This window comes from Carya illinoinensis, chromosome 10 (assembly GCF_018687715.1).
Source record: "Carya illinoinensis cultivar Pawnee chromosome 10, C.illinoinensisPawnee_v1, whole genome shotgun sequence".
NCBI lineage: Eukaryota > Viridiplantae > Streptophyta > Magnoliopsida > Fagales > Juglandaceae > Carya > Carya illinoinensis.
In genome coordinates, this window is record NC_056761.1 from 13,302,241 (window position 1) to 13,327,670 (window position 25,430).

Genomic DNA, 25,430 nt, shown 5'->3' on the forward strand with positions numbered 1-25,430 from the left:
ACAAATGACTCTCAGAGTCCGTCATCCATTTATTTAACATAACTACTTTAAACAAAAAGGGACCCAGTCCCTTCAGTCTTTATAAAAGAAAACTAACTTAAAGCAGGAGGAGTTTCCATTACCCCACTATATACTTTATACCCGAAGGTATCTTGTCTAGGAGTTAACTCAATAAAACATCCCCATGTGGGGTCCAGTATTAAAACGTAAGAAACATATATCTTCATAAAAAGAAACTAAACTACCCAGGGACTACTAAACGTCGGCCCCTCCCTCCTCAGTAATACTCAACTCCTCAGTAGATTCGTCTGTACTTGGACGTTTAAAACATAAACACAAAGTGAGTCTAATACTCAGTAAGTAATACATCATGCTGTTAACTTAATAAGCATATAGTACTTTCTTTTGAAAACATGCATCCATAAACCAATACTAATTCTGACAATACTTCCATGCATATGCTTTCTTTATAACACCATGCATACACTTACCTCTTAATTTCATGCATATACTCACTTCATTCTTTCATGCAAAATCTTTATTTCTTATTTTCATACATACTTATATATCATATTTTCATGCATACACTTCATTTAATCTTTCACTTTCTTGTGGCCAACACACTATTACGCCCCATGTGTTGGGGTTAGCGGTCCTATTGGACCTGGATTCCACCCGTGGCTACAGGTTAGGAACCCCTTTCTGTCAGGGAGCAGCACTGGGTGCACTACCAGTACTACTTACCCGGCATTGCAATCTACCCATTTCTTTGATATCATTTCCTTTCATGTGGCCATTACATATTTTCATATATTAATTCATTCCTTTTCTTTCTTTGAAATCAACATTTTCAGTATCTTCCTTAGTCTGATGAATATGCATTTATTTTGGAAAAAAAAAGCATTTTATGTCATGCTTGCATATAAATAAAATTTTAGTTATTTCAAGAAGCATGTATAAAAATTTCATGACTTAGGATCTACATGTATGCATTACCATATACACATACAATCAATTATAATCGATAGAATACTTAACAGGGGCTACCAAGAAAGGCTTGTTCATAATATAAACCCATTTATTCTTTAATTAGAGGAACGTTTGGAAAGAGATAGAGATATATTCTTCCACAAGAGAACTTGGCGTGGGCGCATGGTCATAGCTACTTACCTCGATCCGCTGCAACCCTTTTAACTTCAGAAAATCCTTAAGCTCCTAGATTCTTTCAAGAGGTGAAGTGAAGGTCCAAAGTTTGAAGAAAATGAGAGGAGTTTGATTTCTTGAAGAGGAGAAGAAAAGAGGGAAGTGGCATTGACTAGTATGGAAGAGAGGTGAAGAAGACTTGTTCTTCATTTGTTAGGTGTAAACCGACAGTTTGAAGGGGAAATTCTTCATTTGTTAGGTGTAGACCGATGGGTTTGAAAGGAAAATTCTTCTTTTGTTAGGTGTAGACAGATGGTTCATAAGAGAAGAAGGCTTAGTTAAATTTTTTTTTTTGTCAATAAAAACTTAAGGAAATGGAGGGTTAGGATCAGATTTAGAAAGATAACTATTCCAACTACCAATCCAATGGTGGGAATCATTTGTGCTCTTTTATAAATAATAAAATTTTAGAGTTTAAAGAGAAAATACTATAAGGCCTTAAAAATCATGTACTTAATTTATTTTAACAACCCACATAAAAATAAAAACACACCCATCTAAAATAAAATAATAAAAATCTTTACATGAACATATTTAACTTAAAAAATAAAATAAAATGACGTAAAGACTCACGTAGTAAGACTAGGGTATTACAGTCTGCTCCATTGTGAAATTACTTCCAACAATCTCTTTGTATAACACCTTCGCTTTCTCAATCTACAAAAATTTATTAATTTCTATTAGTTCATAAGTAAGTCCACAAAATAATTAAATGAAAAAAGGTTTTAGGGTACATACCTTGTCTTGCTCCGTTGCACCACTTGGGTGCAATGACTCTACCTATGCTATACATGCACAAAATTTATTGGTCCATTTTTGAATCGTGGACCACCGATTCATCAAAGACCCTTCAGAACGATTGGCAATGTTCGGTTTTTTATATTCATGATAAAATGTGGTAATTCTTTCCCACATTTGAATGGACTTTTGATTAGTACCCCTTATCGCATCGATGCTAATATTAAGCCAAGCTGAGACGAGGAGGTTATCATCTTCAACAGTGAAAGATGCACTTCGTTGAACTTTTTTTGAAAGATGCCTCTTTTCACCATCATTTGGAGTTGCTTGGAAAACAACATTATCATGTTGTGTTGGGGTTCTATCACAACCTCCTCCTCCACTTTGCAATAGAGTGGTGAAGAATGGGTCATCATCAAAATGTGTGTCCATCTTTGAAAAATATTAATATTTCAAGGAGTCAGACAAGTTGCCCAATACTCAACATCATATTGCAACTGATCAGTACCCCTTATCATTTAAAGTGACATCATTTTGTAGAACCAAATGAGAACATCACTTTGAGATCAAATGAGAATTTCATAATTGATACAACCAAGACATTATCAGAAACATGGCCAGAAACAGAGAGTTTTGAAGAAAGAATACTAACTAAAACAAGGAAAGAAAGAAAAAAAAAAGTAAAAAAAAAAAAAAAAAAACTGCAAACTGACAGAAAACAGCTTATGCATTATTAGAAACATGGCCAGAAACAGAGAGTTTTGAAGAAAGAATACCAACTGAAACAAGGAAAGAAAGGAAAAAAAAAAGAGTAAAAAAAAAAAATAACTGGCAGAAAACTTCCGCATGCATTATCAGAAACATGATACAATTACAAACATCAATGAAGGATTCAGAAACATATAGAAAAAAGTACAAGTATGGAAGAAAAGGCAAAAGCTGACACAACTAGCTTCCAAAGTCGAAGCTTCCCAAAAATATCCTATCACAATAATAAAATGCTTTCAAATGATAAAATGCTAGTTGCAACAATGACATACACTCCCACCCTTCAGCTTCTTAGAGTAGGTTACAGGAACTAACTTCACGAGAGTTACTGTTGACTATAACTTCAAGGGAGTTACCATATCAAAACATATTTAAAGAAGCATGGGAAATGCCTCTCCATATATTGTCTACAATAAAATTTTTAACATCTCTAAGTTTTCATGAAAAAAAAAAATCCATAAAAATATATCGTCAAACAGAAATCTATCCTGGGGAAGAAACTTCAATTTCTAACACCAAAGAGGAGCATATGTACACAACTCCACAATGTAAAAAAAAAGCACAATTATAACTCATACTGAAGCTCCACCATGCAATGGTTCACCCTTATATTTCTATACTGAGCAGACCTCCCTTTGCAATGGCAATCCTCAACTGCCATCTAAGGCATTAATTGTTGAACCCCATGAAGAGAATACTATCAATATTGGAGCCAGTGGGCTATGGACCAAGTAATGCGCTCAGACCAATCTGACTTAGTGTGGGTGCTTTCTAGCCAGGATCCTTAGGCAGCATATGCTTACTAATGATATGATTTTGGTGGGTGAGCTAGGGTGTTATTTCTTAACAAGTAAACATTTCTCCCACGTTGATGATATAGAAACAGAACCTTGTGGGATTAATTTCCAAACAATACCAAACAATCAACAAGGACTACCTCAAAAATAAATCAGCCAACCCATGGTATATGGATGAATTGATCTAATGTGATAAAGCAGATGCACGGATTAAAAAAAAAAAAAAAACAGATGCACAGATTACTTTCCCAAAAGAAAAGGCAGAGGGATTGGGTTTAAGTTTTTTATGCAATTGGCACTTGTTAGGGAAAAAAAAAAAAGTGATTTTGCAATTGGCATCTGATGCCAATTTTGTCACTCTAATTCAAAGATCTCACACATGAGTTCTCACTATTTGTGTTATTACAATAATGCTGCACTTAATTTCAAAATTTTTTAAGTAGATCCAGATTCTTTGTTTTCAGCAATTTAATTTCAGACCAGAACAATAGATAAATTAAAGTACATACGAATGAAAAAATACAATAGATAATTTCCACAAGGCAGGAAAAAATACAAGCAAAAAGCTGTTGATACCATTTCATCTTCAAAATTAAAAAACAAAAAAAAAAACTATTTCTATTACCCAAATAGGGGCAACGGTACGTTGGATTCGTGAAGGAAGAACCGCCGGTGTGAATGGTGGAGCAAATCGATGCCTTCAAATCGTGGAGCAAGCCGATGTTCGGTCAAGTGATTCGATCTGGCTGGGCAAAATAGGGCATGAAAAAATATTCAGTAAATCGGAGAAGACGGAGAGAAGAGCGAGGAAGAGAGAGCAAGAGAGACTTACCGTCGACAGCTCAGAGACGATGGCGTCTGCTAAAGAAGGCAACCGGTGGACCTGATTCGAGGCTGCGGGACGAAGAAGGCCGAATAGGGGGAGCACTTCGTTCGGGAGAAGCCAAGAGGAAATATTGTGATTTTGGGGAAAACGATAAACCGAGGGAAAGAAGAGAAAGCCGGTAGAAGAAAAATAATAAACTAATCTATGGACTCGGTATAGTAGCTCTTCAAGTCTGGCGAGGACTCAACAATTACTGTAGCATTTATGTCAAACTTTTAAAGTTTGACTAGGCCATTGCAGATAATTATTGTGTAAATGCTGGCTATTTTAGACTTGCATATGGCAATGGCGAGGCCATTGCCAATGCTCTAAGCACTCTCAATGAATTCTTCATTCTATACTTTAAAATACATCATTAAAATCTATTTTTTCTATTTTATGTATTAACTTTTACAATATATCATCCATCAGCTTATCTATTTTTTCTCTATATCATTAAATATTCTTTTTTAATATTTTTATTTATTTCAAATATTTCCTCTAATTACGATTAAATTTGCAATATCTTCGTATCTTTTGATATTTACAATATCTCTCCATATACAATATTATATAATTATGTCATATTTCAAGATTAATCCAAAATTAGTTTGAAGAGGCAAAATAGAGGATGTTCGGGGCACTCCAAAATTATATAATATTCTCAACAATGGATTGTACGTATGCACTAGCAGGGATGTCACTAGTTGCACTAGCGGTTATGGTTGGGTTTAAGTGTTGAAATATGTTGTGAATAGTAGTAAAAAAGTAGGTAAAAAATAATAATATAATATTAAATAGTAGTAAAAAGTAATGAGTAGTAATAAAAAATAGGTGAAAAGTAATAATAAAGTAATGAATAATAGTGAAATATTTTGAGAATACCAAAGTACTCTACCCAAACGTAGCCTAAGACTTTGCAGAATGCCATAAGCTTTATGGGTGAGAGAGCAACTGGGAAAATCCAAAGGCTAGAGAAAATAATTTAAAATATTTTAGAAGTGTGAACAAGATTCTCTACATCTAAAGGATTACTGTGGTCAAATGTATAATAAAGATGAAAATACAAAATCCATTTGAATGTACTTTTGACTAATTTTCTTTATATTTTACAGAAAACTATATTTTACAATAGACATTGTGAGTGCTCTGAGATCCTCAATAATATGACCATACCAAGTCCACCTTTCTTCTGGGTTTTTTATTGCATTTATTATTATTTTTGCATCTCCTTCAAACATAACTTTGCTAAAACTCAACCCCAGACATAGTTCTACTGCTTTCCATAGTGCTAAACTTTTTGCCATAATTGGTTGAGTCACCATTTGAAGTTGATCACAGCAAAAAGCCATGATTTCCCCTTCATTGTTCCTAATGATTATTCCTAAACCCACTCTCTGATTTTCTACACCGATAGTTGCATCAAAATTGACTTTGAGAAAATCCTCCCCTGCTTTTTCCATAGTTGCTCAATAAATGTTTCCAGCAACAATAAAGTAAATGTAACAAACTTCCAAATAGCTAGCCCTACCTCCAATTTTGTGCCTTAAAAAAAGAGAAAAAATTAGTAAGGAAAACATATAGGAGCGAATGCTATAATTGTCAATGTAGGAGAAAATATTGTTATTGTGATTAAAGAATGCTTTTTCATTCAGCCATTGATTTCTTAGGAGAATGGCATCTTGTGGGCTATTCTTTACCCAAGAGTGTGTACTTCACAACAAATAGATACATAGAAAAATAAAAATGATTTCAAATAGAAAGGATCCTATGTCATTAACTACTATTCACTGGATACTAATTACTTCATAAGAGAAAACACCTCCAAGGTTAGCATTTAATTAGATGCTTGGCATTTCACCCTCACCTCGGATCAACTACTTGACATTTAATTAAAGTACTATTCCTATCTATTTTGAACTGAATCCATCAAAATCCATTTCCATAATATGAAAAATAAAGTAGTAATGGGAAAGTTGAGAAGTGACTATTAGTGAGATAAAAAAGATTTATATGAAAATTGGTGTCTTCCATATCACCCACTTTTAGTCTTTAGAAATTACACCTTTGCTAAATAATTCTCACTCCTAAAGACTCAACCATAGAGTTACTCAAAAAATAATAATTATGTAAATCATTAATTTTAGAGACTGTGAGCATTAATTTTAGATCTTCATAAATCATTAATGCATGGATTTATTGTAAGGATTAAATGGAAAGTGAATCTGAGACTCTATTTTAAGATCACAAAAGTTTCTCAATTGTATATCCCATCATTGGGATGAACAAGTAACTTCTATGATTATAATAAAAAAAATTCCTCTCTTTTTTATTTTGGGTTGCTTCCTTGGGTTTCACAATTATTATTTTATAATAATTGTTCTTGGTCTTTTCCTCTTGTTCTTTGCTTTGGGTGTAGGGTTCTTTTGTAGATCTTCACCCAAAAATTGGGGCTGGTCACACCAAGGTATTTCTAAGAAGAAACGTAAATTTTGAGAACTTTCATTAGTTCTATAAGATGAATCATGAGATCAAATATATTATATCTAGTATAGAATTGCATATGTGGCTTGTTTTGATTGGGGGTTGTTAAACGTGTAGTAACAGCCCGAATGTTTTAAAGAGGAACTGTTTTTTTAAATAATGAATTATACTACTTATAAATTTATTAAATGAAATAAAAAATTTTAACACAAAATATTAATATTCGTTAAATTTACAAAAATAAAAAATAAAAAATAAAAAATATGAATATCTTCGTACGTACGTATCACGTTCTCACATCGTGTTTATTATATGAATAAAAAAACTTACGGATAAAATATGTTCTTTGTGGATGACTCCCAAGAGACCATCGGTCAGCTCAAACTTGCGTAACTCAAAATTGTCAATATTTGGGAAGCTAGAAATCACAAGGCCTGGTTTTGCTCTTCCTCGGCCTACATGGAGACAGAAACAGAAGTACAAGTTAACTTCGGGAAATCCATCATTGTACCTAGTGTTCAGGAGCTGGCCAAGGAACCCATGTCCAACATCCCACCTAACTACGTCCGAGATGATCAGGACCTTTCGTTCCTCTCCTCTGAGTCATCACTTCCATCGGTGCCGGTCATCGATCTTGAGAGGTTGGTTTTTGAAGATTCCTCCAATTCTGAATTGGAGAGGCTGCACTCTGCTTGTAAGGACTGGGGATTCTTCCAGGTACATCTCTGTATTGTTCCAGGCTAGGCCAAACAAGAGCCAAAATAGGCTCATCTACTTTTCTTTTCGTAGAAAACTTCTGTTTTCAGGATTTCAAGTTTCTTATTATAATCCATATCAGTTTCAGATGAAAATGAAGATATATTCACCACAAGCAGGAGAAATTCGTGCCAAATGTACTAAATACTTTATTATCTCCATAATACTATGACCCAAATAGCAAAGGACTACCGAGGGATATGCATCTTATATCTCAAACTACCAAACATGAACATTGCATCCTCCAACCAACATGAATACTCTGTTAAGAACCAATTATCAATATTGTGGCAACATGGCAAGTTCTTGGAAGTGGGAAAGATCAATATGACCTTTTATTTATTTATTTTTTGTAGTTTGGGATGCAAGGTGCAGAATCCCCTGTGATTTTGGGGGAAAAGTATATTTATTCCTTTTTAGTGTAGCTACTCATTAAAACTTGAATAAAGGCAGTGCACTAATCTTACCAACCGTACACAACTTGATCTGAATAACATGCCTCTCAGGCCAAAAACACATGAACCCTGCCATAAATTATGAGTGCTGCAATAACTCGGCAACACTTGCCCTGACCTCTCTCTCTCTCTCTCTCTCTCTCTCTCTCTCTCTCTCTCTCTCTCTCTCTCTCTCTCTCTCTCTCTCTCTCTCTCTCTCTCTCTCTCTCTCTCTCTCTCTCTCTCTCTCTCTCTATTTTTGCTTTTGTTTTTTGTTTTTTGTATTCAAGTCTAGCATCAATACTTTGACTTATTATTACTATTGTTCTTGTGTTATTAAGAGCAGGTTGTAAACCATCGAGTCAGTACTTCCTTGCTGGAAGAATTCAGGACAGAAATTGAGAACTTTTTCAGACTTCCCTATGAAGAAAAGAAGAAGCTTTGGCAACAGGCAGACAATCATGAGGGCTTTGGGCAGCTCTTTGTAGTTTCAGAGGATCAGAAGCTGGACTGGTCTGACATGTTCTATGTAACTACTCTTCCACTCAATCTGAGAAAGAATGACCTATTTGAAAAGCTTGCCCCAAAGCTCAGGTTTCTCTATACCTTCAGTGTGGTTTTAAATGCACTAATAAGAGTTATAATGCACAGACATGATTTAAATTCAACTTCATATTTGTGCTGCAGAGACACCTTGCAAGCGTACTCTATAGAAGTGAAAAATCTGGCCATGGAAATCTTAGGTCACATGGCCAAATCTTTGAAGATGGATGCTGAGGAAATGAGGGAGCTGTTTAGTGATGGAGTTCAGTCTATGAGGATGAACTACTATCCTCCATGCCCTGAACCAGATAAAGCCATTGGGTTTACTCCACATTCTGATGCAGATGCTCTAACAATTCTCTCTCAGCTCACTGAAACCGAAGGTCTCCAAATCCGAAAGGATGGAAGATGGGTTCCAGTAAAACCTCTTCAAAATGCTTTTGTAGTCAACATTGGAGATATCATGGAGGTGCTAGTCTACTCTGATCTGAATACAGCATAGCTAAAACCTGATCAAAAGGACTGTGCAGGAAAACAATGTTGACTTTTGTGTCTTTTTGTAATCCCACACCGGTGGGAAATAAGAAAGAAGCAAATGTTTGGGGTTATAAATAAGAGGCTTAGCCTCTTAGTTTAAGTGCACCAGTTGAAAGCTTATCTAGTAACTTTTGACTTTAGTTAAATTCCTCTATTAGCCTTTTATAAAAAGGAAAGAGGTGTAAAGTTAAAATTTTACTAGTGGGGTAGCTTTGTAGGTGTGGTGAGGAGAAAAATTGTGTGATTGTAACAATTTTTCTCCTCACCTAGTGAATTTTCTTCTCTGGATCTGGTGGTTTTTCTCCTATTTTGGAGTTTCCACGTAAATTTCTTGTGTTGTTATTATTTCTATATTTTTCTTGTTATTCCTGCAAAGGGTAGATCCTAGAGGGGGTGAATTTGGAGGTCCAAATTCCCAACAATTGGTATCAGAGCCACTAGGTTCTTTTTGTGGGGTGGAGCTTTGGTGTGGTAGTGTGGATACGTACAGTCTAAGGAGGTTCTGTCTAAGAGATTGGAAATTTTAAGTGTGTCCATTGTGACCCTCCAATCTTTCCTGGGAACTGAATTAGTGAGGTACTATTCATTTCTACAGTAAATTCATCAAAGCAATGCCAGGAAATAGGCCTTCAAATCTTGTCAAATTTGAGGTGGAGGAATTTGATGGGAGAATCAATTTTGGCTTGTGGCAAGTACAATTCAAGGATGTCTTGATTCAATCAGGATTACACAAGGCATTGAAGGGTAGACCAATACCTGAAATCAGCACTGGTACTAGTGTGACTGGTGAAAGGAGCAGATCTAAAATGAGCGATGAAGATTGGGAGGATCTAGATTTGAGAACAGCAAGTGCGATACGTCTGTGCCTGGCTAAAAATGTTCTTGCAAATGTGCATGGAATATCTACGGCAAAGGAACTCTGGGAAAACCTTGAAGAGTTGTATCAGACAAAGGGCGTCTCAAATCGTGTATACCTGAAGGAGCAGTTTCATACACTGCGGATGAGTGAAGGTACAACTATTTCAGATCATTTAAGTGTTCTCAATGGTATTGTCGCTGAGCTAGAAGCTATTAGAGTTAAAATTGATAATGAGGATCAAGCCTTGAGACTCATCTGGTCTCTTCCATCTTCCTATGAGCACATGAAACTTATTTTGATACATGGGAAGGAGAAAATAATTTTTTCAGAAGTTACCAGTAAAATTTTTTCTGAAGAGAGAAGACTAAGTCGTGGAAGTAATGTTCCACTTGAGAACTTAGTGATGGTAGTAGCTGGAAATTGGAAGATGAAGAACTCTATGAAGAAGAAAGTAGTCTGTTGGGAGTGTGGACAATCTAGGCACGTGAAGAAAAATTGTCCAAGAGCTGGAACAGGTTCGGCAAGTGGCTTTAAGTCAGTAAATGGAGATACTGATATTGATGCTAATATTGTGTCTCTCTCCATGAAAGATTTTGATCTTTAAAAAGAGACATGTACATCCTCATGGCATGCCGCTAATTCCCAAAGTTGCTATGATAGAGGATGTGTTAATATTAGCGGGTCCACAAGTTTGCACACAGGCATTGGTTTGACATTGATGCAGGGTGTGTGGTGGAAATTCATGTCGATGGCTGATGAACTTCTAGGAAAGCCAAACGTGGAAGTTACACCATAATTTTCAGCAAGGTTGTTTTCGACATGGGCCGAAGTGAAATGCTTGGAATTGGTTTATTCTGAGTGGGTATGCTTTTATAGTGAAGCATGATAGCGGAAGCTATGAAGATCTTCATTGAGGTGAAGTTTGGCTGTGAGACCAGTCAAAGCCACAAGGTGGAGATTGTTGACTTTTGTGTCTTTTTGTAATCCCACACTGGTGGGAAATAAGAAAGAAGCAAATGTTTGGGGTTATAAATAAGAGACTTAGCCTCTTAGTTTAAGTGCACCAGTTGAAAGCTTATCTAGTAACTTTTGACTTTAGTTAAATTCCTCTATTAGCCTTTTGTAAAAAGGAAAGAGGTGTAAAGTTAAAGTTTTACTAGTGAGGTAGTTTTGTAGGTGTGATGAGGAGAAAAATTGTGTGATTGTAACAATTTTTCACATAGTGAATTTTCTTCTCTGGGTCTGGTGGTTTTTCTCCTATTTTAGAGTTTCCACGTAAATTTCTTGTGTTGTTATTATTTCTATATTTTTCTTGTTATTCCTGCAAATGGTAGATCCTATGGGGGGTGAATTTGGAGGTCCAAATTCCCAACAAACAATTGTTAGCTTCCCCCTCTATGTTTCAACCAAGCTACTAATGTGTAAAATGTAATCCCTTTAATCAAACCACACTAGCTAGGAGAATGTCTATGAGGGTAATCTGAATCATTTAGATCATATCATTCTTGCATATTGGTTGCCTCTTCCAGGGTCTGGAATCTGTTATATCCAGCAAAAGCATAAGACCCTTGCTCTGCAAGATCTAAACTTTTTAAGTTAAAAAGACTTTCATGACTTCACCAATTACCTAAAATCTTATCAGAAACTAAGTTGGAACTTCATATATAATTTCTTTTCTATGTGAAGTTGACATTTGATACTAAAATTTCTTGTTTGCCCTGCAGATTGTGAGTAATGGCATTTATCGCAGCATCGAGCATAGGGCAACAGTAAACTCCTCAAAAGAGAGGCTCTCCATTGCTACATTTTATAGTTCCAAGCTAGATTCAGAGTTGGGACCTGCACCTAGCCTTGTTGGCCCTCATAACCCATCAAATTTTCGACGGGTTCCGGTGGAGAAGTATTTTAAGGATTTTTTTGATCGAAAACTAAACGGCAAGTCATACCTTGATTTCATGAGAATAGATAATGGGGAAGGCAACAGATGCTGAACATGCATTAGCGAAATAAAGCAGGAGTTGAGTAGCCACAAAGGTGATACAATGTGCAAAAATTTTGTTCTGGATGTTGCATTGAATTTCAGTGATACTAATGATTTTGAAAAATAAATTCAGGCAATTTCTGTTTAATGCACCTTGTAAGAAGGCATATAGATTTGCAAGGACTTCATCTTCCAAAGGTTTATGTTTTGCCACATTTATACCTTGTTGAATAGGAACAAGGAGTAGAATTTCTCATTTAATTTGTTTTATACCATGTCATGATAAAGATATTGGAAGTTTTGAATATACTTTGGAATTGGGATAGCCAATGAAAATTAAAAATAAAGAGTAATAATTTGTCTAAATATCAAGGATACAAGTCTCGCACAGATCTTTACGAAAAACTGAATCTCACTATGAAAAAGAGTAAAAAAATCACTTTTTTCTTGTGGAGTCTATATTTTTACAAAGAATCTATACCAACTTGCATACTTAAAACTTATATATATCATTACTCAAAAACAAAAAAGACAGAGATGATATATCACTGCATCTAAAAATAAACAAGTGCTCTGTATGAATAGACCTTAAACAATTACTAAAGAAGAATTTAGGATTTTCTAATTCCACGATAAAAAAATCAATAATGAAAACACTCTGCTAAGACGATAACTGATTTTTTAAGCCTGAAATGAAATAACGGTGTAGTAGTTATAAATGGTTTTCACTTTCACACATATATACATATATGAAATTCGGATAATGAAACATTATTGAATATATTTATATATTTAAAAAAAAAAAAGTGGTTAATAATTAAACGTACAATACCATGTAAATACAATAAGATAAAATTAGAACGAGCTACCAAATTTTTATTTATAAACAATTGTTTTGGGTCAATCATACGGGCCTTTGATTGAGGCCCAACGACTAACAGAAGCCCAGCCCAAACTGTTTAGTGACCCTATACCATACGCGATTACATTCTCTCTCCCCACCTTCCAGGGACAGAGAAAAGGAAACGCCGAGAAGGAGCGAGAAAGCCAGAAAAACCTAAGGAAATTCCCCACAAGAAACCAGGATTGAGAGAGCAAAATGGCGGTGGAGGAGGTTCTCAACTCGGCAACTACTGAAGAAGAGACCAACGCGATCACAAACACAAACACAAACCCAAACCCTAACCCTAGGTCAGGCGGAGCTGCAGATGAAGAGGATGAGCCCGAGGAGGGAGAGATCTTAGGGGGAGACGAGGACTCGAGGCAATCGACGGCGGCTGTGGTGCACCAGCCCCACCCGCTTGAGCATTCATGGACCTTCTGGTTCGACAACCCCTCCGCCAAGTCCAAGCAGGCAGCGTGGGGTAGCTCCATTAGGCCGATCTACACCTTCTCTACAGTCGAAGAGTTCTGGAGGTAAAATGAAATATGTTCGTTACTATATTTCATATAAATATATTAAATATATGGGTTTGTCTTTCTGGCTGATCTTTGCTTGGGTGCTGAGAAGTGAAATATTGATTTTTGGCTGGGGAAGTTGAAGAAGAAAGAAGTAAAATAGAAAGAAACGTTCGCAACACTTCTTGCCTTTGCTTTGATTAAGGTTGGGTTGTCACTGTTTCTGCTCTAATGGACATTATTTATGGTCCCTCAGATTTTGGCCCTTCGTCCATGAAATTTAACAGGCTCTTGATTTTCCCGTGAGAAAACATATAGTCCCTCCAGGCTCGGCCATGCTTGCATGTCAAATTTAAACTATGGCCATATTAGCCTTCTCTTTACAGTATGTGTAATTCAATTAAGGAGGTAGCGTTGCTTTCTTTTTAATCGTTTATAGACACAAGATGTTACTTTCTTAAATTTTGGAATATTATTCAAAAAATCTTGGAGACCAAATTATATCTTGGTATTATAGTTTATATTAGTCAATGAATGGATATCAGGGCTGGTTTTGAATAGTTCTGTCATAGTTTAGATTATCATTTGAATGATCTTCACAGCAGGCGTTCATGGATTCTGGGATGATGTGATGATGTTGACTACCAGTAGATTATCATTTGGGATATTTCTAGTTATAAAATACTTCAGCGAGTTAAAAATTAGTAGACACCAACCTCCCTAATGAAGCTGACATTTCACTCTTGGGAGCCATTAGTAATTTCCCTTAAATAAGCCACCAAAGCATCTAGTTACCATGCAATTCTGAAAATAAAGGATAAGCATTCTTTAGAGCCGCATCTCCAACCCAAACATCATGCCAAAAACTAATCCCATTACCATTCCCCACCACTTGTATATTATGTCAAGAGAAGGGCATCCAAGCTTCATGGATATTTTTCCATAAGCCCACTCCATATGCCCCCCTAACTTCGTTAGAACACCAACCCCCCTAGTACTCCCATACTTAGTTTTGAATCTTTTGATCATCACCTTCCATAATGCTTCTTTCTCGTAATTTTATCTCCATATCCATTTCCCTAAGAGAGCCTTGTTGAAGACCCTCAAATTACAACCTTGTCCTAACCAGCAAAATGAAACTTCTCCTCACCGAGCTCCACCAGAAATCTCGTTTGAGCTTCTCCAGCCCACCCCTCACTGGTATCGACCTTTATAGTTGGCTCAAATTCGTAATGGTGCCTGAGATTTGGTCCTTCATCCCATAAATTTAACTAGTTCTAGCTTTTCCTGTGAAAAATTAGAAGGTAGTAATATTGTTCCTCCAGAGATCAGCTGTGCTTGCATGTCAAATTTAAACTATTTCATTTTAACCTTCTCTTCATGCTGTGTATTTTGTTTAATGATTGATCGATGGGGAAGCTAGTAGTGATTTCTTTTAAATTTTTTATAGACAAAACGAAATTTTCTTATATTTTGGGCCAAGGCTAATGTAATGAATGGTGATGATGTGTTGAAGTTTTTCTAGTTTTTTCTATCTTTTTAGTCACCATATGTAGGTATTTCCTCTTGTATAATTCTTGTGTACTTGGGCTATGCCTATTTATGGTAAGAAAATTTTTATTAATTATAAAAAAAAAATAAAAAATCAATCCCCATCCAAGTTTTGGGACCATGTTCAGATTTATAGTTAAGATCAGTCTGTGAATAAAATTTGATCATAGTTTAGACTATCGTTTGGATGATCTTCACGAGGGGCGTCCAGGAATTCTTGGTATGCTGTGGTAATTTGTCAACCAGGTGAACATAGGAGTATTATTTATTTTAGCAATTCCAGCTGCATTATGCAGTAGCACCTGATAATACTCGTGGTGATGGTTGTACTTAACATGAAAATCTTCATTTTAATAGGTGAAGAGAATAAACCATTGGTTGGCTTCCCATTAGATGCATTTATCAGAAATTCTATGTTACAAATTGACGTCATTAAGTAATTTCTACTGAGGAAGCCAACGGAAGTAAAAATTCTATTTTTGGAGAGTTAGTAAGGAAACACTATATCATTGTGACAGATTGATGTTGTAGTTGTAGATAGAGCAGGGATTCTGTAGACCACATTTTACTCTATTGTGAGATTGCCAAAGCCTTCTTGAATGACTTTTTTGGTAGAGTTGGATTCACTTTGGCTATGTCTAGAAAGATAGTAGACATCTTTGTCAATTATAAGGTAGTTCACAATTTTTCTTGCTCATAGGCTGTAATTAGGTATTTCTCTCTTTTATGCTACTTGTGTTTTGCCTAATTATGAGGATCAATAAATTTTCTTACTAATATTAAAAAAAAAAAAAGGTAGTTCACAAATTGTATGAGTATGGAAGATGGTCCCTATCCGTCTAGTATGGTATATTTGGAGCAAAAGGAATGATAGAAATTTTGAGGATCATGAGAGTACAATAGGAGAGCTTAAAATTTTCTTTTTGAATACCCTGTTCCTTTGGGCCACCACTATATTTTAATGGGTTTTAATGGGTTGATCTTTCCTTACTTTTTTGTAACATTTTCTAGTTCTAATTAGGTGCACCTCTCGTATATGCCCTATATATACTTTGAGCTATGCCTTTACATTTTCAATCAAATTTTCCATAATATTTTTGAGTAAAAACTAGGCTAGCTCTCTTTGTCAAAATTTCTAGTACTTGGAACTGATATTGATCTATGGACAAATACTTGTGAACCAATACGTACTATTGACTGGAGAAATCAGTATACTTTTCTTTTGATAGGTAAATCAGTATACTTACCATCGAGGGATGTGCTTGTCTTTATTGTTGCCTTGATTTTTTTATTGCAGTTTCATCTTCTCAATTTATCAATAAGCTCCTGTACAGCATGAGAATTTTATTTTGTGTACAGCATTTACAATAATATTCATCATCCGAGCAAATTAACTGCGGGAGCAGATTTCCATTGTTTTAAATATAAAATAGAGCCCAAATGGGAAGACCCTATTTGTGCTAATGGAGGGAAGTGGACAACAATCTTCCAAAAAGGGAAATCCGACACCTCTTGGTTGTATACGGTATGTTTTCAGCCTGTCTTTGTAACTTAACAGTGAACCAAATATTTTCTGTGTGTCTAATTTTCTGAATGGACTGATACCAGTTGCTAGCCCTGATTGGAGAACAATTTGATAATGGAGATGAAATTTGTGGAGCAGTTGTTAATGTCAGAGCTAGGCAGGATAAAATAGCTTTGTGGACCAGGAATGCTTCAAATGAAGCTGCACAGGTAACTTTTCATTTTCTTGATCGGCAGAAGTAATATTTTATTTAATCAATGAAGTAGGCATAGCTTAAGTACCCAAGACGTATACGAGAGCAAACACCTATTTGAAGTTAGATGCTTGAAATAACTTTAAAGAAATCTAATAAATCTGCCCGCTTTCATTTTTGTGCCTGTATTATTAGTCCCCCCCAATTTATGTTTCTGGACCTACATGAGGACTCTTTTTGTGACAATGCAAGGAAGGCCCAAGCCACTTCTAGGCCTATACTCTAAAATGACTGGTTAATGTTATCATTAGAGCCCATTGGAATTACTATAAAGGGCAAGAACTTCTCTCTCACAAATAATGTGGGAGCCCATTCACAACATTCCTATACTCAATCTAAGGTTTTGCCCTTTCACTCCATATATAACTCTTTAACATTGTCACCTTGCAGCAGTGCAACATGGATCCTTTAGCTTTTATCAGTTTGACTAGTCTTTTGTTTCAACTTTTTAATGCTCCACTCAGATTGCAAGAAGTTAATTGAAGAAAAAAATTTTAATTGCAAGTTGGAATGGTTGTCATTAAGCTCTAGAGTCTAAATACACTGCAAGTTTGATGGTGAATGAGAAATATGGTGAGCCCATATCGTCATCTTGATTTCTCTGTTGGACACATTCATCTTTTCTTCTTGTTCCTTTTCTGACTTGTGGATTCTATATAAACCGATCCTTTGATTCTATAAGATTTGAGAGGGAAGAATAAGTTGCTGTTCTAATGTACTCAAACTTGCAATCTTCTCATCATTTGAGACCTTGATATATAATGTCAATGTAATTCAGCCAGAAGTATCAGTTGTGATAATGTTGAGACTTGATACATCATTCATTAGCTCAATTTAAGAATCTTTATATTTAATAAATTGAAGCCTGGTTGATATACTGTGATTGGTCATTTCAAATTTGAGTTTGATTGTAAAATATAGACAGCATCTTATGTCAAACTTCTTTGTTGCAGTTGAGCATTGGGAAACAGTGGAAGGAGCTTCTCGATTACAACGAAACGATAGGATTTATAGTCCATGTAAGGATGTTATTTTTGGAGCACATGCTTAAATTTATTTTTCCTTCATTGAATGGAGCTGGTTTTATCCTAGGTTACGGGGTTACTGATGTAAATTTATCGTCTGATCTTTCAGGATGATGCAAAGAAACTTGACAGACTTGCCAAGAATCGCTACACAGCATGATCTCTGTCAAGCGTTCTTCTCCTCTTCTCTTCTCTTCTCTTGTAGTAGTATATTGCCAGTAAGTAGGATGCAAAGCTGTTTTCCGGATGCAGCCCTCATCCTAGTTACCGTACTAGGATTCTAGTCTTGACTTTTTTGACTTTGTTTTGCTAAAGAAAACTTACAATCATAAGCAGAATAAGATTCCTTATATGGACATTGCGTACCCTTGGTTTCTCCCATAAGAAAATTAAAATTCCTTGTTTTCGTGTCTGAATCGTATTTTATATTCGGTTATGGATAAAAGTTGTCAAAAGGGGTTTTTTTTATTTAATATCAAATTCTGTAAAACTATTGTTATTTTATTTTTATTGGCACCGAGAGCAAAGTTTTGTTTGAGGTTCGGTTTGGTCTTTAAAAATTATCATCTGAAACTTAAAATTATCATTTCATTATTATAAATTTTCTAAATTTTTATATAAAATATAATAAATGATTTAATTTTTTTAAAATTTTTTTAAATCTTAAAACAATAATAATAAAAATACCAAATTGAGCCTCAATCTCCGGGTGGGAGTTTACGCAAATGCATTAAATGTAATTCAAGAGGAAAGCAAAAGATCTTAAGAGTCAAAGTTTCTACAAATTGTTTAAATATCATAATGTTTAAATATCATAGCAAAAGATCTATTCCAAGGTTGTTGCCACATGAGCTAAACTCTTAAGGTGAGTATAACTATTGGTATCAAATAAGGAGATCCGTTAGATATAGTCACTTTAACGTATTTTTTACGTACTGATTATATCATTTATTTTGTATTAAAAAAATATAATTAATTACATTAATAAAATACACAATTAGTACGTAAAAATAACTATATATAAAATTAAAAAAAACTGCACATAAAATTTTTATTGAATGATTAATTAGTAGCTGATATCTCCCTTGATATGGACTAAAAAATGTATAAATATGAGTTTAGTGCATCAAACTTATATCATTAATTACTTGCGAAGAAAAACTTATACCATTAGTTCATTTGACCTCGAGAAAAACTAAGGGACAATGCTTGAATGTGTATGGGAGAATAACGAACAAAGCCTTGAGATAAAAACTGAATGGAACTGTTATTTGTGCTCGATTCGACCCCTTTACAGCCTTCCCCATTGTTGAAGATTTAAACATATCTATCTCAGGATCTTGAGCTATAGCAGAAAAATCATTTAAAACAGTTTCGAATGGTACTTACAGAGGGTAGCCCAGCCCAAGGAAACATGAGACACATACATTGTTACAATACAAAGGGGTTCACCAAAGCTCTTCAACTGAAACTGCATATTAAAGAACAATTTTATTTGAAGGGTTTTATACCATATTATATTAATTAGTAAACACCTCCAATCTGTTACAGTTTCCATCATCTGGTTGAAGTAGTCATTTTCGAAGCAACGTCTCTTTTCCCGCTAGTATAATGATATAAACAACCACAGCTGGAAAGAATAGAGGAGGTCAACTTCATTAAAATATCTCCCCTTCCTCCCCATCTACATACAGATCCATCTCATCATATTCCATGGCTTCATCTTTGATAAACAAACCAAGCTGCTCCAATAGGGTTCGTGAGCAAGACAAAGAAGAACCAAGTAACATATCCAGCTCCTTCTGAATCCACAAATTCTCCTCAAGATGACCAGCTTTTTTAATCTGCCATGGACGAGATCATATTCAAGTCCAAAATATGAAAGAAAATTGAATTGCATATGCTAAAGATGTGAAAAACTATTAAGCAAAGCTAAACCTTGTGAAGTGCAGCTCGAGCAGCTTCCCTTTCCCTTTCCCGCTGATGCTTCTGATCAGCCTCTTCCTTTATTTGTAAGGCCGCTTTTGCCACTCTCATTTGAGCTTCAATCCTAGCCCTCTCTGTAAGTAAAAATTTATATCCATCAACTAAAATGCTGACAGGAATCTGGAAATGACATGCTCCACGACACACACACACAGATTTCAGAATTCCTACCCCATTTCTAGCCCTGAAATAAACCAAAACCCCATTTCCTGTTCACCGTCATCACATAAAACTGCTCCATGTACATAAAATAATAACATCTGAATGGGAAAATGGTAGTTCCATATTTTATTTTCAGAAAATAGGCACAAGAATCACCCCCAAGAAGCCAACAAACTAACAGGAAAGTGAATAAACAACATTCATATAATACTAAAATAATGATAGCATATAGGTTCCACAAGAATGATTATCATCCCCTTGTCTATTTATAACCCTAAAGGAAATACGTATGGGATGGAGAACATGACGAGGAAAAGACTATAGCATTAAGGTGAAATCTATTTATTTATCCTTTTTTTCTAACAAAATTCATCAGCTCAACACCCCAACTCCACCACTCCTATTCTCCACACCAGACAGGCCATGAGTCAATACCATGGGAGTACCAAAAACACCAATAATGCAATGACTGTAATATAAAAATCAAGTAATACATACAATATCAATATCAGAACAACGGTTTCCTCTACATACAGCACAATTAGATGATGCATCATGCGGATGTGGTAATGCCCTCAGAACCATAAAGGTTAAGCTTCTGGTGATCCTTACAAAGGATTCACAATAATGCATTTGATTCATACAAATATAATGTTGTTTGCTTAATTCACCTTCGCACTGTCTCCTTTTCAATTTTTCCTTTTCTTGCTGCATCTTCAAAGTCTCGGCTTTATCACCCTAATGACAAACAATAAAATAAAAAGTATAAGCAACTATAAAAACATAGCACTGCAGGATATCCATATGTTACAGTATGGGAATGCACTGCTTTCAGTGCTTTGGCATTGATCATATACAGAGACAAGAGAGGTAGATTGCATCTTACGTGATCAAGCAGTGTCTTATGTTGTGCTTTCAGAATAGTTTCAGCAAATCTGCTCTTCAGCATTGCCACCCGTATAGCCTTCTTTGGTGACAGCTGTACATCAAAATATGGATATCCTGTAACAAAGAAACAAGAAATACTTAAGAGGCAGTCACTGTGACATGTCAAACAGCAACAAGTAAAACTTAATTAAGGCATTACCAACCTCCTTCAGGCGCCGCATCTGTTGTAGGAGGTGTGGAGTGAGAACTAAGGCTTGCAATTTCATAATCTAACACACATATAGCACCTTCACATCATCACCATCAGCATTCCAAAACTCAAATCATTGAGAAATAATTAGAAAATATCACGTATTTACAGTCAAATGAAAAACTTCCACCCACCATCAGAATCTGGATCCGACTTGTTTATGCCAGGTACCGGCATGCTTTTTGCCTGACAATTGTAAGTTGGAATGGAAGTTTTAACTCATCTCATGGCAAGAAAGTCTTAACTCCCAGACATATTCATGATGTAAGCATACCTGTCTGGAAGCATCAAAACCACATATGCGATGATCTCTGTCCAATGATCTTTCTGAAGATAAATCTGAACCAAAATAGAAAATCAATGAGCCAAGTAAGTAGGGGTAGAAAACCAAAAGCAGCAGCCAAAGAAAATATCAACTAACCACTTGTGGATGCATTGGTTGCATCACAAGGTAGGCTGCACTGGCACGCACTCACACCACATCTAACACATGTGCGTGCAATTGAGCACAATTGAGGTTCAGCATTGACAGAGCCACAACCATGTCTGCTGCCATTGGCAACTCCTATAACACAAATAACCAATGAGCTCTCATAAAGATCTGGAAATCTGAAAGTACATCATGTCTGTACATACCTTTGTGACAATCTTTTCCTGACAACTTCCCTGGGCGGTCCCATACTGTTTTGGTGAGCTGTAAAGATGAAAAGAAAATAAATAACCCAGAAAGAGCAGAAAACATCTATACTGACAGGTAAAAAATGAAATAAATATACATCATATAAAAAATTAATAAGAACTTGTATTATCATGTCTACAACCTATCCTCCAAAAAGGTTACATATAAAGCCCAAGAAACTCAAATTGACTAAACAAGTAAAAGCTCACTTATAGCTCATTTAATATTAATACAGGTTGAAAAAAAAAACCACTATATGATCATGAACAGAAAAACATATTACTTATCAAACTACTCAAAATTAACAAATTACTTACTTCTGCATCTCCTCTATTAGAACTCCTGATCTTTTCAATGGATGGCAATGACTTCTTATGCAATAAATTATTATGCAGGGGAGGAGCTTTATGAGCTTCCTGTCTTGTATCAGCAGCCTCCTTCACTCGTCCACTTGAAAGTTTCACTTGCCCAACCTTTGAGCTTTCACAATTCCACTTTTCCATTAGAGATTTCCATCTTGTCTCAAAAACATTGTTTAATTCCTGTGCCATTTTGTGGACGCTATTATCAGGAGGATTATAAAGCATGGCATTGGAAAAGGTCAATCTGATATCAGCTGCAAACTCTTCAGAGCCAAAATACATATTTTTCTCCAGTTTCGACTTTATTGTTCCCAGATCCATGGGGTTGGTTATAATCAATAAGTAATCTGGAATGTTCAATGCCACAGGATCCACTGGTTGGTTGAAAACCCAACTGGTTGGATGAGTCATCAGCTTTTTCAAAATGGTGGAACACTGATAAGTCAGACTACGATCCATCCTTAGCCTCTTATCCTTTTGGCACACTTCCAATTGTGGAGGTCCACGCTTTCTAGAGCCCGGCATAGAGGGCTTTGCCTTCAAATGTGCAGGATCCAATTTCTTTCCCCCATCAGAAGGACGAATACTGTGCGTCTTTTTCATCTCAGCTCCATTACTTTTATTCCCAGAACTGTGATTGCATTCACGAACGAATGATTCCAGCTGCTCCAGCCCACATGCAAGAGTGGTTTCTATTCTTTTCATGGAGAATTTAATGTTGAACTTCTTGTTGGCTACTATGGCTTCAGTTGCAGTCATATTGAGAAACTGCAAGAATTTGCCAAGGTCAGTTCTCAGGAGTTGACCTCTTCAATAAGCTTGCACTGAGCAAAACTCAAGCCTGGCATGGAAACAGACCCTGCAAAATATTTTCCAGCAGATAAGCACCAGCAAGAAATTTCTAGTGATATTAGTGAGCTATTGAATATTTTTTACAGGAAAAAAATAGAACACAAGAATAGAGAAAATAGTTAATGAGCTGAGGTTTCCTTTTCTCAGATTTCTCAGGAACCAAACATGGTTGCTAATTTGCTTATGTTTATTTTCCTCAGCTTCCTCAAGAACCAAACTTAGGTTACTCAATTTTTCTAACATTCACACATTTCTCCCGATGCCAAAACAAAAACTACAGAGAAAAATAATGAGGATAAGGAGGGAAATGTCAAACATTATCTATCATCTCTTGTTCCCCAAATTTTTTTCTTAAGCAATAATGGACTGCCCAAAATCAACGGGTTTTTTTTTTTGAGAAATGATATTTGCAGTCAAAGTACACAAGCAACGTGTACTCATTTTGAGAAAAAGTGAGTAAATATGAGATCCGCATGAAAAAATTAATTTTTTAATTTGTAGACCCCACTTTTTTTTACAAGGAGTGCATGATGCTTGCATAACACGAGTGTATCTAACCTTACTTTTCTTTTCTTTTTTTTTTTTTTTTTTGGGGGGGGGGGGGGGGGAGGGGGGGTGGGGGGTGAGCTTCTTCTCCTCAATTTATTGAGAAACAAAAAATCGTGGGATTCCAACAAATTCGTCCATTCTTCTTCTTCTTCTTCTTCTTTTTTTTTTATTTTTTTATACGTAAATGAAATTTGTCAATTTTCCGGGTAGAAATGTCCAAAATGGGAAATTTATTGTAATCCAATGAGCAATGGTACGCTACAATGGATTATTTGCTAGAAGAAATTGATGGATGACTAAACCTTTTAACCCACTACATTTTTTATATTAATAAGTGAGGAAAGTGAAAAGGAATAATTGAAAGAAAGAAAATCAGTTAGTTCTTCATCAAGACTGGGTTAAAGAGATGTTTTTATAGGCATTCACGTAGCTTCTTTACAGTTTGGGTGAAGTCTGATAACTAAAGTAGTTGAGAACCAGCTTCTCTGCGTACGTGACATCTTCGCCTTACTGATGCAGAGCATCACAAGAATTGGGAATCTAGTTTATACTGGATCCTGGAAAAATGATTGTGATTGTGCATCACACAGCCACGTTTTTCCCTTAAACCCTGAACACGCCTAAGGTTTATATTGCGTGATGAATTTTTTTCCCAACCCCTCATCATAATTCAACCTTAGCAAAAACTCAAATTCAAACCCTAACGCTAATCCTAATTCGAATCCTAATCCTAATTGAAGCTCTAAGCTTAACCCTTAACGATAATTGAAAACCCAAGGTACTGTGGGATGGGTCAGCTAGGATGGAGCAGATGAAGTTCGAGATAGCGAGACGATACGAATGGAGAATGGAAGCGAAGCGTTCCCAGATGATGAAGAAGAAGATGATGATGATGAACAAGAACAAAAAACAGAACAAACGCAAATCGAAGCAGCAAAACAATTAAAAGAAGAAAGAAAATCAGCGTGAGGACTCCAAGAGCTTACCTCTGATCGATCGTCGCAGATGCTCGAAGATCTCTGAGGCGAACGTACTGCACTGCATGTAGTAGGGAGTAAAGCGTTTAGGAAGACCAGCCTGAGTAATAAAGGACGAGACTTTTTAGGTCAACCCGAATTTGTCCCGTAATGAACCGGCCACCGGGTCAGTTGCAGAACCGACATACTAGGATATTTTTTTTAAAAGAAACTCACAAATTGAGAAATATAAATAAATTATATAAAATAAATTCATAAATTGATATAATTTTATAGAATATATTAGATCTATTTTATAATAAAAATAATTTTATAATTTGACATACTATATCAAATTATATCATTTTGTATAGGTTTATTTTTATGTAATCTATTTGTGGTTAAAATATTTTTTTTTTTAATCTAATATTTTTGTATTTAGTTTATAAGTGATACTTTAAAAAAAAAAAAAAAAATAGTCTAAGCCACATATCCAAGAGTAGCCTCTTCCCAAAATTTATTAAAAATCCTCAGGCGGAGGAATATCTTGGAAACAACCAATCGATTCTTAATATCAATTTTATAAGTGATACTCTGAAATAGAGTTTATTTTAAAAGTATTATAATTTATAAGTATAGCGTAAATTTTTTATTTTGATTTTTTTTATGTATTTTTAAAATACTCTTAAATTTTTTTAAAAAACAAAATTCACAATATCAATAAAAAAAATACTGACTTAATCACTAAGTAAAAATAAATAAATAAATAAATGTATTGTGAGAAATGATCGGAACCCATTATCACAATCCCAAACATTTCTCATGCAATAATAGAAGATAGATGATGTCATGTCATCCTAATAAAAAGAGAATTAAAAAAAAAAAATCTTTTAAGCCTACAAATTCATATCCATAATTACATCATAAACATGTAGAGCATTTTGTGATAAAAGCATGTTCTACGTTATTAGTGGCTCTTCTCACTTAATGGATAGATCACTCTACATAGTTTTGAAGCTTATTCTTGAT

General features: G+C 35.3%; 3 protein-coding genes across 4 annotated transcripts; 2 read left to right on the forward strand and 1 right to left on the reverse strand.

Annotated features, from left to right (window-relative positions):
- The first annotated feature begins 7,194 nt into the window (after positions 1-7,194).
- On the forward strand, positions 7,195-12,117 carry LOC122278834 (protein SRG1-like). The gene is made up of 4 exons (XM_043089037.1): positions 7,195-7,572; positions 8,392-8,639; positions 8,733-9,057; positions 11,709-12,117. The coding sequence occupies exons 1-4, from the start codon at positions 7,315-7,317 to the stop codon at positions 11,973-11,975; spliced, it is 1,098 nt and encodes a 365-aa protein (XP_042944971.1). The 5' UTR covers positions 7,195-7,314; the 3' UTR covers positions 11,976-12,117.
- Positions 12,118-12,955: 838 nt separating this feature from the next.
- LOC122279327 (eukaryotic translation initiation factor 4E-1-like) lies at positions 12,956-18,082 on the forward strand. Its single transcript, XM_043089900.1, has 5 exons — positions 12,956-13,381; positions 16,274-16,439; positions 16,523-16,648; positions 17,646-17,711; positions 17,827-18,082. Exons 1-5 carry the CDS (start codon positions 13,065-13,067, stop codon positions 17,875-17,877), a joined length of 726 nt encoding a protein of 241 aa, XP_042945834.1. The 5' UTR covers positions 12,956-13,064; the 3' UTR covers positions 17,878-18,082.
- An 877-nt stretch (positions 18,083-18,959) lies between these two features.
- LOC122279619 (transcription factor GTE12-like) lies at positions 18,960-24,589 on the reverse strand. Of its 2 annotated transcripts, none has more exons than XM_043090349.1 (11): positions 24,432-24,589; positions 22,000-22,903; positions 21,640-21,697; positions 21,425-21,568; positions 21,278-21,342; positions 21,138-21,189; positions 20,957-21,022; positions 20,752-20,867; positions 20,537-20,603; positions 19,656-19,777; positions 18,960-19,561 (listed from the first exon to the last, which is right to left on the reverse strand). In XM_043090349.1, the coding sequence occupies exons 2-11, from the start codon at positions 22,801-22,803 to the stop codon at positions 19,376-19,378; spliced, it is 1,680 nt and encodes a 559-aa protein (XP_042946283.1). In that variant the 5' UTR covers positions 22,804-22,903; positions 24,432-24,589; the 3' UTR covers positions 18,960-19,375. The 2 variants fall into 2 exon arrangements, with proteins under 2 accessions (XP_042946283.1, XP_042946282.1); XM_043090348.1 differs by having other exon boundaries at positions 20,957-21,040.
- Positions 24,590-25,430: the final 841 nt, after the last annotated feature.